The sequence below is a fragment of the Dipodomys ordii genome, unplaced genomic scaffold (genome assembly GCF_000151885.1).
Source record: "Dipodomys ordii isolate 6190 unplaced genomic scaffold, Dord_2.0 Scaffold85, whole genome shotgun sequence".
Classification (NCBI taxonomy): domain Eukaryota; kingdom Metazoa; phylum Chordata; class Mammalia; order Rodentia; family Heteromyidae; genus Dipodomys; species Dipodomys ordii.
This window is the reverse complement of record NW_012267301.1, coordinates 731,602-751,635: the sequence shown is the minus strand read 5'-3', so window position 1 is coordinate 751,635 and position 20,034 is coordinate 731,602. Positions and strand designations below refer to the sequence as shown.

Sequence of the window (20,034 nt, the reverse complement as noted above, 5' to 3'; positions counted from 1 at the left end):
CCGGCTTTTTTCTTTTTGCTTATGTGGTGCTGAGGAATCGAACCCAGGGCCTCAGGCATGCAAGGCAAGCGCTCTACCACTGAGCCATCTTCCCAGCCCCAGATTTAGGCATTTGTTTTTAATGTGAATTTTTAATATTTTTATTAATTTGTATTAGTTGTACAAGAGGGGTTTCATTTTGACATTTCAATATACATATATGATGTTTCTCAACCAAACTCCTCCCACATTTTTCTCTCTATCCTTCCTAGTTACTTCTTAAAATTGTTTCAATGGGCTTCACAGTTCTATTTTCATATATAGATATAAACAGATTTATTCATTAGCTCTGCTAGCCCTCCCATTTCCTGCTGGCCCCCGCCCCTAACACAGCCTGTGTGACATTCCCATCTTTCACTTTTCCAACTTTTAGTATATATCATTTGTACAAAGCGATATCATCATGGCATTATTCAACAGCTTCCAGTAAAATATTTTGAGATTAGATTTTCCTCACTACTATTTGTATAACTATATATCCAAAGAAAGAAGCGAGCCCCAAATGCATGCATTGGAATAGCTGTCAGACTGACCAACCTGACAGTCTGATGCTAGTTTTAAACCATATCTCACTCTGCCAGGGAATGGTACTCTTTTCCACAGGATCACAGTCTGATAGGAGACCATGTAGGGCATCAGAGTTTGGCCTGGATCATCTCCTAGTCTGCATCCAGCTCTGACTTTTGTGTGGCAGTTCAGTTATCATGTCTGCCACCCCTGACTCGAAGAAGAGCTTATTATCGACACTGAGCTGCACAGGTTAGTCCCTCTTCATACCTTTTGTCTGATTCACAATGCACTTGAAATCTCTTATTTTATGGAACTGTCACAATCTTATAGAGAAGGCTAAAGAGCGATTATTGGTTTTTGGTGCAGAAAGACAATCTGATAAATTAGCTCATGTCAAAAGATACATAAAAAACTTAGGTATCATTATTTCCAAGACCTGACAATATTACACAGTCCCACCGAACATTCTCTGGGTCATATGGATAAAATGATCTTATTAAAATGTTACGACCTATTTTCTAAATTAGAATCAACTAACAGACTGAAATATCACAATAAGCTTTTTTTTCCTAATTTTTTTACTTTCTGCTGGTACTAGGGCTTTAACCCAGAGATTCACAACCTAGCTGGAGGCTGATACTCCACCACTGGGCCACACTACCACTTCTGGGTTTTTGCTAGTTAACTGAAGGTAAGAATCTTACAGACTTTTCTGCTTGGGGATGGCTTTGAATCCAGATCCTCAGATCTGGATGTGTGTGCCACCAGAGCATGACAGGAATTTCCCTTTTTAGAATAAAAAATTCAGTATTTGTTAGGATTTTTATCTCCAGTTCAGAATTCACATAAGAGTTTTTGGGGATCCATGCAGGCACTGATGTATCTAAATCACTGATCATTAACCTAACTATACAATGCAACTCTGGTGCTAAATTTTATGTGACAACTGTACTAGGTTATAGTGCCTATCTGTTTGGTAAAACACCAGTTTGCATATTACTGTGAGAGGATTATTTTACATGTCATTAATGTATAAATCAGTCAACTGAATAAAACAGAATTGCCTCCCATACTGTGTGTGGACCTTAGTCTGTTAGTTGAAGACTCTAATCAAAAAGAATGAGATCTCTAAAGAGGAGGGATTTTTCCTCCAGATTGTCTTTAGACTTGAGCCACAACAAGAACTCTCGCTACAAACTGCAAGCCAGCCCATGCTTACACTTTCCAATCATATCGTGAACAAATGACTTTCATGTCTATAATCCTTGCTACTTAGGAAAATAAGTTCCAGAGTACTACCAGACTGGACAAAATGTCCATCTCCAAAATAACCAGTAAAAATCCTGGCTAAGTGTATAACTGGAGAGCCAGAGTGACAGATAAGCAATCAACCTGAGCAAGCCAAGGCCCTAAGTTCAAACCTCAATACTGAAAAATTAAATCCAACCTTTCTCTTACACCCTGTGTCTGTAAATGTGTGTGACCATATATACATACATTCAGATATGTGGATATAGATATAGGTAGACATATACATACATACATACACAGATACACAGTCATGCACATACACAAAGGTAATCCTTTAGCATCATAATGTAAATGACTACAGCCACTATGGAAAGCAGTATGTAAATTCTGTAAAAACTAAAAATAGAGACACATGGTGGTGTCTCACACTGTGCCAATCAGGAGGCTGAGATCTGAAGATCATGGTTTGAAACCAGTGTAGAATGAAATTTTAGAAACTCAAATGTAAAAAAGAAACCATCAATGTATAGAAAAGAGATGGTCAGTAGAGCAGAAGAGGAAAAAGGTGAGTGCAAATGGAGACAGATGTGAAGATGGAGATAATCAAGGCATGATATATGCATGTATGTAAATGTTGTAGAAAATCTCACTAATTTATACAATGTGCTCATTTTTTAAATAATGAAGGTGCAAAATGTTCATGCTCTAGTGGTATCATACATTGTAATAGAACACAGTACTAACATGTCTGCTGTGATGCCACTATATTCAAAATTACATTGTCACACAATATAAAACTGCAGAATAAGATCATATGAACATAGCTATTGAGTCCTTTTGATCCTCTCCTTTGTTTTCACTATGTGAATGTTTAGAATCCTGTTTAATTTAAAATGTCCAATTGTAATTATTTGCCTTTTACTATTTATTGGGTTTACTTGTAGATTTATAGGCATATTTATAGGCACATGAGAGAACCCATGCAACCTATGTTTCTTTGGGTATGGATAACTTCACTTAATATAATTTTTTCCAAGTCTTTGCATTTCCTTACAAATGGGATAATGTCATTCTTTCTTATGAAAGCACAGAATTCCACTGTATATAACACATTTTCTTGATCCATTCATCCACTGAGGGACATTTAGGTCGATTTCATATCTTGGCTATGTTAAAAAGAAAAGTTGCAATGAATATGCTTGTGCTTTAGTGTGGCCTAGTGTGTGGTCAATTGTGCATATGATCATAAAAAATAATGCTTATCAAAATAAACTCCAAGAGATGGAAACAAGAGGGTTTGGGATTTTTTAATTTTTTACTTTTTATGGAGGCTTTTTTTTCCTGTTTTCCCCCTTTTGTCACTGTTTTTGATTTCTGTACCTTTTGTCTTGCCAGGAAGCTCAAGTAATAGAGCACTAATCTTGAGCAGAAAAGCTCAGGGACAGTGTTCAGGCCTGAGTTCAGCTCCAAGACTAGTGCACACACGTGTGTGCACACACACACACACACACACACACACATCTGTAAGTACATCTCAAGTTCAAAATGTCCACCTAACAAGCACAAGGCGCTGAGCTCAAATCCTACTACCTCAAAAAGTGTAGAATATACAATTATGTGCAGTACATAGTGCCTGATAGTCAAAGTAAATTATTATGCTTAGGCTTATTGGTTACTATTGTTGAGTGTACTCTTATAGAAAATATATTTACTATAAATCAGTATGCTTTGTTCACTTGCAGCATCCTCCAACATCCTGTGTTTACTTGATTGTGTAATTGTATCTTATGTACATTTAATCTCACATTTGTGTAAAAACAATATATGATGTTTCAGACAACAATTAAATCATGTAATGATGAAATCTTTAAACCATCAACAAATGGTTCATGGCTACGCAGGCATGCATAAACACAGATGTACATGGCGCACGATTTTTTTCTAAGCATAAAACGTATTGGTTTTATTTCCATAGAGAATATTGTCTAGTACATTAGGTTGGTTTTCTCAATATTTATCACGTAGCTGGAGAATCTTTCCCTACCTCTGCTTCAAATTAGAATGCAAGCACTCAACTTGTCCACATGTCTTACCAGTAAGAGTGGCCACACTACACACTTGTGACCAGGATATATAGGTAGAAATCCGTAAGAAAGACATTTAGCCATGAACCCATGCTACAAGAAATTCTTTTCTCATTCTATCTGGAAGTAGAATCTTAAATCTAGAAGTATGAGTCAATAAATGGCAATAATTTCAAGCCTAGAGAGAGTTCAATGGCAATACATTCATGATATCTTTGTAACATCAGTTAGTCATGGCTACTCACCAGAACAGTGAAAGCCCTGGTGTTTTCTTTAGTCAAATACATTCTTACATCACACATTAACCTGTGTAGTAATTTCATAAATATCTGTAAGTCAAATATTTGTAACATTCAGCTTATAAGTACTTTCTGCCTTATAGAAAAGGTTAGCAAAAAATAATTTTTAAAAATAAAATCATTAAAAACTCTGCTATAATTGATCCAATATTTAGTTATTCCTTAAATAAAAAATGTGAAACAAGCTAGATGCCTGTGGCTCATGCCTGTAATCCTAGCTACTCAGGAGGCTGAGACCTGGAACATCACAGTTCTGAATCAGCCCCAGAAGAAAAGATGTCACTAGATTGCTCTGGTGCCAGATCAGCAAGCAAGCTGGAAAGGGGAAGACTGTTCAAACCCAGGTTCTGCAGGGGAAAAAAATGTAGAGTACCAACTAATAGCTGGATTCTTTTTGGAACTGTGTTGAAAGAATTCAGCTCTTCCAATAAGTAGAGACCCAAGATGGTAAAGTCATCTGTCCATAGGCACAAGTGATCATAGAACAACACTATCAAGATGCCAGTGGTTCCTGCCTATAATCCTAGGTACTCAAGAGACTAAGACCTGAAGGCCACAGTTCAAAGTCCCAGTAGAAAAGTAGTGAGATTCTAATGAATTAATTCAGCAGTGATACTTACCAGATACTATGTTGGAAATAAACTATACAACTTGGGAGGGGGAGGGAAAAAAACTGCAAGAAAATGAAAGAGGTGGTGACACTGTTGAAAAATGTACTCATTGACAGACTTATATAACGGTAACCCCTCTGCACATCACCTTTACAAATATAATTTTTTTTTAAAAAAGAAGCTATCAGTAGAGGTATGACTCAAGTGGTAGAGTACCATCCTTGAGTGAAAAAGCAAAGGGACAGTTTCCAGGCTCTGAGTTCAAGCCCCAGTACTGATACAAATAAAAAAAAATCCACATTTATAAGCTAGACATAAATATCTCTTAACCTATTGACAAAGCTATACTAAATAGTTCTTATCCACAGATTATTCAAAGTGACAAAAAAATCTGTCCCCTTACTAGGTGATATATGTGATCATATGATAGTGGCAATTTAAAGTGATAGGAAAAACTGAAATGCATTGGTCAAAAATTTAAATACAGCTGTTCAAATATATTTTAATTTTGATTTTTCCATCCTAAAGAATTAAACTATTTAAGATTTCCCTTGAATCTACCATATTTCATTTAGTACATAGTATAATTCCTTAGAAAGGCAAAAATCAAAGTGCAGCAAAATAAAATACCAGGAAGCAGGTAGGGAAGGGATAGAGTAGGGTCAAGGGGAATAGAGAGGGAGAATGCAGTCAAGAATCCAATGTATATCCTATAAAATTGAGAAGAGTAAGAGAAAGGGTGAGGAGGGTAGGGATGGGTGAAAATGTTGAAGCGGTAAAATTGATCAAGATACACTCTATTCATAAACTGTTTTGTTAAATAGCACAACTTTGCACAACTACTTGAAGAATAAAACAAAAAAAATAAATAAAAATTAAATAAAAATAAAAATTTAATAATAAAAATTTAAACACTAGCCTAAAGGTTCCCAGAATTCTAAGACTTCACTTGGAAATCTAGAAAAGATACAAAATCCTCAGTGGTAAGAAAGGACTCTCCTTCATGTGCTCACAGTCCATCCATGACTATCATCTCTGCTGTAGTGTTTCTGTTCTTTCTGTAGAGGAGCTAAGCTTTGTGCTGGAACCTTACACGGTCAGCCTAGTGGGAAGCACTTCTGGTGTTTTATTGGTGCTGGGACCACTCATCTACGGCTTTGTCCTGGAGGAGTCTGGCCTCACTGTGACCCCTAAAGCATCACATCTGTCTGGCCTCATTTCATCTCCATGCTTGGGAACTTAACCTACTGTTGTTTTGTTGCAGGTTCTGGGGCTTGAACTCTGGGCCTGGGCCCTGGCCCTGAACTCCTTTGTCTCAAGGTTAGCACTCTACCACTTTAGCCACAGCACCACTTCAGACTTTTTCTGTGATTAATTGGAGATAAAAGCCTCATGGACTTTCCTGCTGGGGCTGGCTTAGAACTGTGATCTTCGTATCTTAACCTCCTAAGTAGCTAGAATTGCAGACAGGTGTGAGCTACCAATGCCCAGCCCTACTTACATGTTCAAGTTAAGACCAACTTACTTTTGAAACCTCCTTGCTAACCTTGTGCTTTCTAGTGATGGCCTCTATTTTTTAATGTATTTTTTTCAATTCTGTGTCTTCCATATTATTATATTCTTCTATATTATTATATTCATTTTCCGTAAGTGAAAAGGATCTATAACTAGAACTAGGCATGAGATCTTACACTTGGTAAGTACTCCAAATACTCATTCACAGGTATGTTATAATGTTGCGGTACTACACTGTATATTTCATATATTCTTTAACCTCCAGAAATACGGGTGTGTTTGTAGAGTGGTTGATTAGAAGTAGCGTCGCTGTTTCCATATTCCATCATCAGCTAAGCATATGGCTGGCATTCAGCCCAAGCCTACTTAATATGTTAATTGTAATAAATATGGTAATATCTCCATTTATCCTTAGGGATTTTCCCAGGATAATTAACAATAAAACTCAACGAAAAAGGCACTGTTAAAGAACTAGTAATTATGAAATATTTATTTTAGTTTTCTATAAAACCTTATTGTTATAACCTTATAGCTATTTTTTCACTAATTAACTAGTCCTGATAATTTTCCTCAGTATCTATGTTGTATAGATATATATAGATATTTCTGAGTAGTAAAATAAAATGTTCATTATGATATAAAACTAATTATTAGAAGAAGAATATGGCTAGACAGATGGGCAGACAAGGATATATGTATGTATACATGTAAATATATTTAAATACATAATTTAAATACATAATTCAGATAACATGATGAGTTCTCTAACATATCACAAACTAAGTTGTATATGTCTATGTGAATTCCATTTCTAAATTATACAGCTGTAAAACAAGACAATTACTTTAAACTGACAGCCTACATTTTTATTCTTGCCCTCAGGTACAACAAAAGATGTAATTTTCTTTTTCTACTAAAGATGAAAACTTTATTCTTATATATTTTTCCTATAAATATCCTAAGGGCTAGAAACACCATATCAATTTTGGTCTTTCCTTTTCAAAACTCATAGATCTGTCTTGGAAAGGCAGAGCATTTCTTTATCTCTAGCAGGCAAACATGTCTAGGGGAAAGAATGGTAAAAATCAACGGCAACAAACCTCAATTGTCTGATCTTTGTCACCTCTGTCTTTTCTTTCCCATTTCTTTATATACTTCCAGTTGTCCATTCCAATCCTTTCTCACAGTTTCAAAATCAAAAAATAATGTTAGCCTTTAAATTCTTAGACAGAAAAGATATCAATATAACATTTGAGAATAAAATAAACTTGAGTTTAAGCGAGTTACTGAAGTCCTCAAAGCTTCTTTCCCCATCTGTACAGCAAGACAGAGTGCTCCATCTTACTTAATGCTTGTTAAAGCTGTGAAAAGTGCCCAAGACAGAGTATAGAATGTAACCTCTGCTCACTAGTTATAAATGTGCTTATTATATGCAAGAAATGCTCAAAACCTAATATTTCTTCTATCATAAACATAACAAAAGATTCAGTACTTCAGATATTCCCTAGCATAATATTAATTCTATAATTTATAGAAACACACCAAACTGCAGGCCAGCATGTGGTCAATGCATCTACTACTGCTTTCATGCAACAATAAGTCCTTTTTCAAGCTTCCATTTCATCACAAGTTCAAACCCCATTGTGCCTTAAAATAATGGAGACAGTCATTTAAATTCACTACAGTAATAAGTGTAGCATCCAACTTGTAGGAACAAGTTAATCAAAACTGCTAATATATACTTTAAGCATATCTTCTAATTTTTAAAGCAACAGAAAAGTTAGCATATCAGATCTAGATCTAGATTAATCTGACCAATCTACATTAATTATAATCCACAGAACAAAATGTACAAATAGTTTTAAAATCTTTTCATAGTTTCATAATAATTTAAAATCTATAAGTAACTTCATATATTGATCAAAACAAAAAAATAAAAAAACAAAAACAAAACTCATATGCTACTACTATTACACTTGACTGTTTTGCTTAAGAGTTGTTGATACTGTAGTTAATGAAATATTTCATAAAATCTGCCTACAATATATATTGAAGTTTAAAACCCATATAGAAAAATGAAAAACTGAAAGAAAAATGAAAGAGGAGAGATTGATCATGCTAGTCTTTTAAAAACTAATTAAAGGAGTGTTTTTAGTCACAAATCATCTTTGGAAAGGATAAAATGGAAACTGTGTTCTTTTAAAAAATAATAAAAAACAAATGTTAGGGGCTGGGAAGATGGCTCAGTGGTAGAGCACTGGCCTTGCATGCATGAGGCCTTGGGTTCAATTCCTCAACACCACATAAGCAGAAAAAGCAGAAAGTGGTGGTATGGCTCAAGTGATACAGCGCTAGCCTTGAAATGAAATGCTGAGGGACAGAGCCCAGGCCCAGAGTTCAAGCCCCACAACCAACAACAACTTCAAAAAAAAAATGTTGACTATAACCAGGAAGCACCAGTATCATTACTTACAATCTTGAACAAAGACATTGATAATGGCTAATATGCTTTATAGAGTTTAGGTGCTGATGAAAAACACCATATTTCAAGTATTTTGACATGTTTTACCACTGTCAGACAAATTTGATAAAAATCAGTTTCTCCCATCAATCGTTTGAAGAAATTTTCAAATAATGTATTCAATGAAATAACTTTGATACCATACAAATGAGATTTAAATTTTACAACCTTGGCTTAGTTCAGTAAGCTGCTTTGAATCTATGAATAAAACCTACTTTATATGACCATTTGTTAAAAGCCTCAGAAGTGATACTTTGTTAAAAAAAAATATGAGCCAAATTCATAGAGCATGGTAAGTATTAATATGTTTCAACTTGACAAACAAGTAAACAAAGTCTGCTGAGAGTATTGAACATGAGCCTATAAAATAACAAAATATTAAGGAAATAAAGGACAGAAAACTAATTTTGTTAAGATATAAATATTAAAAATTAGTTATAATAAGCAGACTCTTGAAATTTAATTAAATCAGGATTTTATAAGGTATCACATGCATCTATGTTTATAGTTTGTTTAGAGTAACTTTATTACAGGTATAATTCTATTATTAGTATATATACTTAAGTAATATACTACTATTCTTTAGATTCTATTATTAATATTAATGCCTAAGTAATATACTACTATTCTTTTCATTCTATTATTATTATATATATTTAAGTAATATACTACTGTTCTTTAGCGTGCGAGGGTTCAAAAAACCTAATCTATGACATACTATTAATTAATTTTCAATGGGAACAACAGATCAATTTTAGTAGATTTGAAATTTTACTTTAAAATTGATAACCATTAAGCAATCCACATACAAAATTTGCTATACTGAATATGGCAAAATATATAATACTGTAGTAACAAATATGTATTAGAATAAAAGTAATTATCCATTATATGCTTATAACTAAAGAAAAGGAAACCATCACAAATATTACTATAAAATATGCTGTCAGAAGAGTAATCACTGATTAACAAAGGTTTCTGATTATACTTGATCTTTCCAGTCACTTGAAAAGTTAGAAGACACTCTTCTTGAAATTTCATTTGCCAAACTTCATTTTTCTTTAAGATTATTCAATAAAAATGAAAAGTGATACAAGATAAAGGTCAAGTGTGAAGACTGTAGAATTTAAACAACCATATGGGAATCACATGGATCTTAATATAAGCAATTATATGAGTAGCAATCCACAGATGGTGAGATAATGAATTTATACTTAAGACCTATATAGCATTATATGTTCATAAATTCAAATATTCAAGTATCATAGAATAAGATGTCAGCCGGGCGCTGGTGGTTCACGCCTGTAATCCTAGCTACTCAGGAGGCTGAAATCTATGGATCATGGTTCAAAGCCAGCCCAGACAAGAAAGACCATGAAACTCTTATCTCTAATAAACCACCAGAAAACCGGAAGTGGTGCTGAAGCTCAAGTGGTAGAGCACTAGCCTTGAGCTGAAGAGCTGAGGGACAATGCTCAGGCCCAGAGTTCAAGCCCCACAACCGACAATAAATAAATAAAATAGAATACAATGTTTACCTTTGTTTTCTTATTTATTGCATAGCTCCTCCATGAAACTATAAATTCCACAAGGGAGAATTCACCACCTAACACAGCATCTTTTCCTTAAAAGGAGGGCTAGGTTTAGTGGTAAAGCCTGGCCTAGGCAAGTCCAAAGGTCCAAGTTCAAACCCCAATGTCACCAAAATAAAGAAGGCTAATCATATGAGGAATTTGCCACTCTTTCTGCAAAAACTTTAGCAGACTCAACAAGGTAGGAATTTTCACACTGATTTGAAGATGTTATGAAGTTCATTTTCTTTTTTGTTCTCTCAGAAGTACCTGTGTTCCTATTAGAATAATAACTCCATTATTTTGAAATGTACGGCAGAATTAAAACAATAATTTGACGATTGTACTTGTACTGATACAAGAATCTCTGTACTGGTCAGATTTTTGGTCACTGTAACAAATACCTGTGAGTAGCAGCCTAAAACAAAAAACAAAGATTTGGCTCACTACTTCAGTCTATGATCTAATGACTCTGAAAATGAGGTGGCATAATATAATGTCAGGAGTGTGAAGCAGAGAAAGTATCCAGTAAGCCTCACCTCAAAGCAGCCAAGAAATGAAGACTGGAATGCAAAGGAGTTTGTGACAAGGAGTGCCCCTCAATGGAGGCACGCCCCCAGTGACAGGCCAGGCCCCAACTATTAGCCCATCCAGCTACACATTTCAATCAATTTATTTATTATGGGGTTACCATTCTCATGATCTACTCATCTCACACTAGTTTCATCAGCTGGGGACCAAGTCTTTTGGAGGATACTTAAGTTCAAATCATAATAAATGTGCAGAAATAATCTCCCAATTGAAAAGGAAATATTTAGAACCATGTGTTTAATATATCACTTGTAATGAACAATAGTCAAGAACAGATACTAGAAAATGAAGTTGTCTAACATTCAAGAAAACCTATGAAAATATAAAAATGAGTCTTAATGGGGAAAGGAACTCAAAAGGCACATGGAAGTGAAAAATTGAAAGATCAATATCATTGCTATCTATATCAATATCTATCCACCTATCTACCTATTGCCTATACATCAAACTTTCCTCTTTGAGAAGAAAACAAAGAAATTTCTAGTTTAAGTAAACTAATTTTTATTCACGCAGTTATTCGTCAAGACTCATCTCTCAGTCTGGGGCCACAACTAACACCATGAGGAACCATGAATGCAGCCATTAACAAAAATGTGATTGTGAGTCTATTCAAGAACTCTTCAAACCTGTCTGTTATCTGTGGAACTGATCTTCCATCCTGAATGCTCTTGAGACTCACAGAGTTTTATTGTTGTTGTTGTTTTTGTTTTCTTGTTTTTTTGCCAGTCGTGGGACCTGAACTCTGGGCCTGGGCGCAGTCCTCAGCTCTTCAGCTCAAGGCTAGCGCTCCACCACTTGAGCCACTTCTGGCTTTTTCTGCTTATGTGGTGCTGAGGAGTCGAACCCAGGGCCTCATGCATGCAAGGCAAGCACTCTACCACTGAGCCACCTTCCCAGCCCCTCACAGAGTTTTGATAATAATGTTTCTATAGCACCTCGGTAATTCTAAGGATCATTCACTAATCTACACACTACAATCTAAACCCTGGAACAGGATATACAAGCCCAAGACTTCTGCCTTCAGCTTCATATATCCTCATGCATCTTACTTCCAGATATGTTTACGTCAAATACACTACTCTTCATTATACTGTGCTTCCACCTTCCTCTTCCCATGATATATCTCCCCTATAAACACACACACACTCACACACACACACACACACACACATACCTGCAATGCTCCGAAATATCACCCAGTGCAGTAAGTCAGGCGTGTGTAAGTGTGAAGCAAGCACTGCATTTTCCAGTTCTCCTTGGACACTGCTTCCCTGTGTGCTTCCCGTATTTCCCCCAATCCAGCAGTCAGTTACATACACAGACATGAGGATTTTAAGAACAATGAGTAGATAAAATTAAAGCTACTCATTTAACTATTTAGTTTGTAAAATTATTGCATCCACCATTAATCAAACAGATCATTCTTGCTGCTCTTTCTTTTAGAGATCCGGTGCAACAGCAATGAAAATCAATGAAAGCATTCCATCTGTGTTTAAAAATTCTATTACTAAAAGTTACTCAGATGAAATCGATATAACGTTTCACTAGGTAAAACATAGTTTTCTACAAGACTGTTATAAAAGTCTACCCTAATTTTTTTTATAAAGGAGCAATATCTGAAACATAAAAGTTAAGACTATGAGAAAGTATCCAGTTGCAAGAGATAGCTTTACATCCACTGCCCAAGCTGTGTGGACCAGCTGAGCAACAGTCAACAGAAATGCTGAAATTCTAATTATATCCTATGACTGTCAAAAGGAAAACAAAAACTAGGAACTAGATTTTTAAATCAAAATTCAAGTGTTATATTTTAGCACATATAATAATATACTTTGAGAGTCTAAATCATGTTCACAACAGAGCAAAACTATCATTTTTTTTGAAAAAACAGGGAAATTACAAAGAAGGTTACATAGAAAGAGGTAACAAGCTCAAATAATACCCTTTAAGAATGACACACATTTAATTTAATTTCAAAATATTATGTTATTAACAAATTACAGCCTAAGGAGCAAGTTATATGCAACAATAAAATTGCTTATACTATTGATCTATGATATGACTATCATACCCAGGGAAACACTCACAGAATATATATCTGTTTATACTTCTAATGGGCCCAGATTGAAATACAAGTGTTCTTGGGTGAAATTAACACCCTATGCAGTAATTTTTTTAAAAAAAATCAGTTTAATCACAGGAAATGTTTTTTTGAAGTCACAGAGAAATGTTTTACCAACCAAGAACTCTGACTTTTTTTAATTTTTTAACAACACTTAGTTTAAGAAATAAAGTATACTTTGGGTCTAATTTGCTGCAAAAATTAAAATGAGAAACATTAATCTTAAAAGAATTCTTTGATAGATAAAATGAAAATGTCATCAGGAGAACAATCATTGCAATCAAAATTACTTTAATGCTATAACATGAGTACTCTTAAAAAAAATGTCTACTTCTTCTACATCAACAAAACACGAAAATTCGTGTTCTGAATGATTCATGTTTTAAATTATTTTTAATAGCAAAGGCTGTTTTTGCTATTTAGTAAAAATATATTTAAAACATGTAACTGTATTATACCACCCAAAGTTTCATAGTTGAGTTTGAGACATATTTTACTTCTATTTCATTCTCTGGAAAAGAAAAAGTATTTATAGAGAATATTTTCATGAAACTTGCAACATGAGATATATGTCTTGAAAAAAGGAAAAAAAAACCTAAGCTAAGCATTGAAAGTAAATGTACAAGAAATGCCAATGTAGAGTAAGATGTGAAGGGAACTAGAGATTGTCTATCTCTACTAAAGAAATCAAAAAGAAAGAAAAAAGAAAGAAAACAAAACAAAACCACTAAACCCTAAAACACTCGTGCCAAACAGTGGCTAAACGCCACATACAGCCTCCCAAGATGTCAGATTGTAGCTCTAGCAAAACAGTAGCTAAGATAGGGCTCAAACAAAACAGTGATTTCTGCTGACACACTATATATATTAAATTTGGGATTTTTCATGAGCAAACTCCATTTACTTATGTTTACTTACAAGTTTATTATATTATTCACATAACGAGCAGGTACAGGAGGTATAAATGAGTATAACAGCAACTTATGAAGCCTGCTGATTATTCACATCTCCAAAACTAAACGATTTAGCTTCAGTCAAGGAAGGGAGACTCTCAATTTAGACTCTTTAGTGACCTTTGATGCTTAATTTTTTTGTATCATTTAAGCAGTTGGAAAAAAGAAAAAGGTATCTGGATAAGACAGAGAGAAACAGAGCAATAGGTAAACTGGCAAGATAGATATATTTACCCAGCCCACCAGGCTCTTATGATAAAGAACTGAGGTTACACATGATTGAATCAAAGCCCTGAGGTACATCAAGAAAAACTTTCAGCTGCCTTAAGAGAAGCTCATGGGTGTTCATGTGATTTGACTGCAGACTAGGATATCACTTCCTTTCCTACTGACAATTGGAGACAAACTCAGAGAAGTGGATCATTGCCATGGAAATGAATCATGGAACCTACACAGGAATTGTATTTTTTGTGTGGACACAGTCTGACCTGTTTAGGATACTGTTAACTATGTGTACTAAATAAGGACTTTTAAAATATTTTTCATATATTCTCCTTAAGGTCAATTATTCAATTCACATGGACTGAAGCAAATAGCTGTAGTGCATTTATAAAAAGAGACACTCATGTTTCCATAATGCTCAATTTTGAGCATTTTTTGAAGACTACAACATATTGTTTTCTTACTCTTAGTCAAATGAAACTCATTTAAGGTTGTAATCTGTACATGAATTTTTTTTTGGTCAGTCCTGGGAACTTGAACTCAGAGCCTAGGCGCTACCCTTGAGCTTTCTTTGCTCAAGGCTAGCTCTCTACCACTTTGAGCCACAACACCACTTTCTGTTTTCTGGTGGTTCATTGGAGATATGAGTCTTAGAGACTTTCCTGGCTTTGAACCGCAATCCTCAACTCAGCCTCCTGAGTAGCCGGGATTATAGGCATGAGCCACCAGTGCCCAATGAAATTTTTATTTTTATTTTGACTCCTTTATATAGATGAATAATCATTCCAATAATTATTAAATAAAAATCTATGAATCCATGTTATACACTTTACAAACCAGTAGCATTAAGCATATACTATTGTATAAGGACAATACCAGTAAGTATCTAGTGACATTTACTTATGCTATATACTACATGAAGGGCCTTGCATAAATTATTTTGCATTTCTTCACTGAAATGTATGAAGTAAACTGTTAAAATCTCAACATTTTAGAGAAAGATTATTTTTTATGATAGGAAAAATGCTGAACTGATTTGTCCATCACTGAAGTCAGCAATGTCTAAATTCACACATACTGTGAAAAGTTACTGAAAAATGTTATATTCATTAAGTTACAACTTGTAAGATTTAGCTTTTTGTCTTAATAAAAGAATCCAAAGATACATATTGATGATAGTATCTATTCTCTTTAACTAGAACAAAGTGTAAATTAAATATTAATTCTTGAGCTTGCAGGTCACATGAATATATGTTCCCTACTATAAAGAGATGCTAGGTAATAAATTGATCATGAGAGCAAAGCCAAAGGAACTTGGAGGGAAGGATATGTAAACACAAAATGTCTTAAAACTATATGTATTAAGGCAGTAAATATAATGGCTTGCTCTCTTACTGTAACAATTGTTTTTTTTTAACTCATTCACTCAGTAAATGTCTGCAAAATAATAGATAATTTGAATGTGTTTTCTGCAGTAAATGTTTATTTTGTTTTACAGATAGTTTTGTGTTAAGGAGAAATTTTCATTGAGATGCCTATCTTTTAACTATAATCTTTACATCAGTTTTCTCCTAAAGGTAGTTTGTTGCTATTTTTTTTAGTTTTTATGAGAGACAGAGTCTTGCTATGCAGACCAGGCTAGCCTTGACCTCACAATCCTCTTGCTTTAGCCTCCTAAATGCTGGGATTTTAGGCATGCGACAGGACACTAGAGTGCAAGATAGTTTTACAGAAGAAAACTATTTTTTTTATCCAAAGTAAGTTGTTATGCAATCACTTTAATTTGCATAACCTATATTCCAAATATGCAGTTAATGTTATTGTATAATATTAGCTATAATTTTCTGTATTAAGTAACTGTATTAACTTCTGAGGTGTGAGTATTACCAAGTATCAAAAAGAAAATAAAATAACCTAGAAACATACTTCCAAGAAAAAAGCAAATGGAACCACGTAACTCTGAGGTACAATGACCTCACAGGAAACATATTTTCATGAAAGGTTTCTGCTATATAAAGTGATATGAAAATGTTGAAGATAAGCAAATTAATCAGAATGTAATTTACAATGGTGCACTGGGTAGCTAAAATAAGATTGATATCCAAATACCTAAAAAGCAAAGTCTTAAACATCAAATCAATTTTAACTAAGATTACATTTTAAGAAATCTATTTTAAATAACATTTTATTTAATTTATAAACCAGTTTCCAAAGAAAACAAGAAAGAATCTCTTGGAATTTATATATATAACAGTTCACGACTCATATGATATATGCTTGCTCTTCAGATACTGTGTATGAGCAGACATAAGGAATGTCAGGGCACTATTGAAAATATTAAGCAGTTGTGTAACACAACCAGAACTCACCGTTCCCCTTCCCCCGGGCCCTATGCCACCTAGATGTCCAACTTATTATCAAATAGAGTGGTTAAGAGAGGGTGTGAATACATAAGGAATACAATATTTTTAACTTTTCCTTAAAGATGCATTAAATATCCACTTGGATATCTCCAAGGCAACTTCAGATATTAACCATTTACAAACACATGTTAGATATGTATTACTTATCTAACAATAGGAACAAAAAGACAGTGAGACATTACCAAATGATCGAAAAGACAGGTGGAATGCAACAGCCAATGAGAATAAAATCGGTCCTCTTTTTAGATACAGCAAGTAAATACATGTGTGTCCAAACACCAATAAACAAAAAAGGTGGAAATGCATTTTGCAGAGATGTGATCGTTTGTCTGCTTAAATTTAAGAAACATGCAAATAATGTCTCAGACAGGCCTTAGATCTAATGAGAAAGGCATCCCATCATCACACCAGCATACATAAAGGGCTAGGACTATCATTTATGGACAGGAAGATACAGAAAAAGTAAGCCAAATCACTGTCACAGACTATGGCGTGCCACACACCTGTAATACATGAAGATTCTCCTCACCACTCAAGGCTTACCTCATAAGACCAGACACACTGCGTCCCACCAAAGCGCCGAACACATCTTCCTACTTCCACATCCTCATGAGTCGTGTACATCTCTCGCAGGCATTTGCCAATATGTGGCACCATCCTCCTAAGCACTTCTCTACTGAAGATCATGCCGGGTCCTCCCATACAGAAATTCTCCCCGGGTTCCAGCCCCAGCTTTCCAAGCTCTTCAATGTTCCCCAGGCCAGTCTGTCCTAGGTAAAGAGGCTCACTGCTGTTCAGGGATCGCAGAAACTCTTCTAACTTATCGCCTGAAATGAGAAAGGCAGCCATCACTCCCATCCCACACTTCCCAATCTACATTACAGTGATCCATTACACTTTCATAAGAGTTTATCCACTTTTGGTTAAGGTCACCATAAAACAGTAACAAATTAACAATCATCAGTCTTGTTAGAAAATGGTGAAATAATGATGAGGATAAAGACATTAGATGTAATGAAAATTCTCAAAAACAAAATCATACTAAATATTGATATTCTGTGTTGTTTTGATAGACTGTTGATAGCCAGATATATTTTTTTCCTTATGCTTAATTTAGTTGTGTCATTCATCAAACTTCAATCATGTACAACTAGTATCATTTTGGCAAGTATTCAAATCAAATTCATCTTGGGAAAAATTGTTTCAGAAAAAAATACACTTGTTACAAGCAAAATAATGTAATGAGTGTTTAGTTTCCATCAGGAGAAAGCATTTAATAATATTCTGTAGCTGAAACGGACCGTAGGCATTTGATGTTCTACCTAGGACTAAGTAAGAAGTTGTCTTCTGCAGCCCCCTACTCAGTAACTTGACTGCCTTTTGCCATGGAAAGACCTTCCCAATTATTATCCTGATCCCATGATGTGTCTTCTGTATGTCAAGGAATTTTGCTTTGCAAAACACATTTTAATTTAAAAAATGCATTTTACTCTTAACTAAAATGGAAAGTATATGGCTTTAAAGGTCTGAAAAGTCTTTCAAAGCATTACAGCAGATGACAAAAATAGGTGCTGCTAATGCTTCTAGAAATTGTCTGGAATGTGACCCTCGGTCTAGGAAACCTTGGTAATTTTACAAAGAAATAGATCAAGGATTACTCCCAAAGTTCCATACAGCATAAAACATAAGGTAAAATTAAGTGAGGACACTTCTGATAAAAATATTTTTAATGGGTCCTAAAGAGTAAGTTTCAGAAATGCAGCTGTAACGGAACATCATTTTTACTAGCAGCTGTAATGGAACATCATTTTTACATTCCATCATTGACATTTGCTATTCCAAAGGAGCAGAAAATTGATTTTTGCCCTCTCACCACAATCTCAGGAAATACCTATTCATTAACACCACATTAACTCTGCCTCCAGATTGGTCCTTGATATTTGGGTGGGTTGACATTTGCATTATGTGAAAGATACTACGTTGACAAAAGGAAAGCCAAGAGGCTGCAAGTAAAGTGGCATAAACTAAGGAAGCGCTGCCCGTCTCTGACCAAGAAACTAGGAAATGTAGAAAGCACTGAGACACTGTTTTCCGGATAACCTTGTTCCTTCCCTTGCGTATAGCAGCAGTGGTCTCATCTAAAAGGATTTACTCCCCATCCTGGGTTTAGAAATTCTCGGGCCTGACCAACCCACACTCTGGGTTTGGGGACCACAGGACCGCACCTTCTTTAACACTAAACAAGTTTTCTTGCCCTGTGACTGCATAGGATGCACAGATGCTCTGGAGAAGATCTAGTACTCCTGTTTGCTAGCACAGCTTGGATCTCCCAGGACTTGGACTCTGAGTGTTTGCCCTTCCTCTCCACCCAACAATCTTGCTCACGCCTTGGGTTCTTATTGGGGTGTGGCAAGGAATAGGGCACAGCCCCATAATGCGCTGTCCTGGCCGGGAGAGACGCGCTGGGGCGGTGGGGATGCCCCCAGGGCTCCCATGCGTGGCAGGTGAGAAAAGGGCACAGGCATGGGGGTCCGGGAGTCCCGCGTTCAACAGTTCTCAGGAGTTCTGAAACTGCTAGAGATCAAGGTGAAACAAAAGAACAGAGGCAGAGACCTCTGGAGTGGCTTTGGCTGGCACCCCGCCTGCGGCCTGGCTCACCGAGGACACGCCCCTCCGTCCCCGCCGGCGGCCTCGGAGCGGGGCGGACAGAGTGGCTTCTCGGAACCCCCTTCTGATCTCACAGGGTGGAGTAGGGACGCCGGCTAGGTGGTGAAGACAACCGCCAGCCGCGAGGAAGGCAAGTAGGGCCGGGCAGGTGGAAGGGTCCCGACAGCAGAGCGCGCGGCGCCGAGGGAGGCGAACGGGGCGGGGGCTAAGGGTGACGGCCGCAGAACAGGGGCGCTGGGGGGGGGAGGGGAGGCTCAGTGCATGTGCGGTGGGGTGAGTGGCGGGCCGGGGCCGGGGGGCCGGGGAGGGCGGTGGAGAGGAGGGTCCGGGGGTGGACAAGTGGGGTGTGGACGGGAGGTCACCTTTGATGTAGACGTCGTCGTCCGCGCGCATAAACCACTCGTACTGGTCCAGGTAGTGGTCGTGCATGTACTTGATCATCATGAAGGACTTCTTCTGCGGAGGATAGGAGTCGTCCACCCCAGGCAGCGCGACAACAGGCAGGGGTAGCGCGGGCTGGCCGCGCGCGGAGCCGGCAGACTGCTCGCTGGAGAAGAACTCCACGCGGCCGGGCACGGAGCGCGCCCAGGTCCGCTGCGCCGCCAGCGCGCGGCCGCCCAGGTACTTGTGCGCGGTCATCACCCCCACGTACAGG

The 20,034-nt window shown here is 36.4% G+C and overlaps 1 protein-coding gene across 1 annotated transcript in view; it reads right to left on the bottom strand.

The window, feature by feature from the left end:
* Nucleotides 1–20,034, bottom strand: part of Chsy3 (chondroitin sulfate synthase 3) — a 303,071-nt gene that overhangs the window by 281,654 nt on the left and 1,383 nt on the right. The window contains exons 2-3 of the mRNA XM_013025480.1: nucleotides 19,742–20,032; nucleotides 17,256–17,539 (exon numbers count right to left, since the gene is read on the bottom strand). Of these exons, the coding sequence (XP_012880934.1) occupies nucleotides 17,256–17,539; nucleotides 19,742–20,032 (575 nt within the window). The remainder of the gene's footprint in view (nucleotides 1–17,255; nucleotides 17,540–19,741; nucleotides 20,033–20,034) is intronic.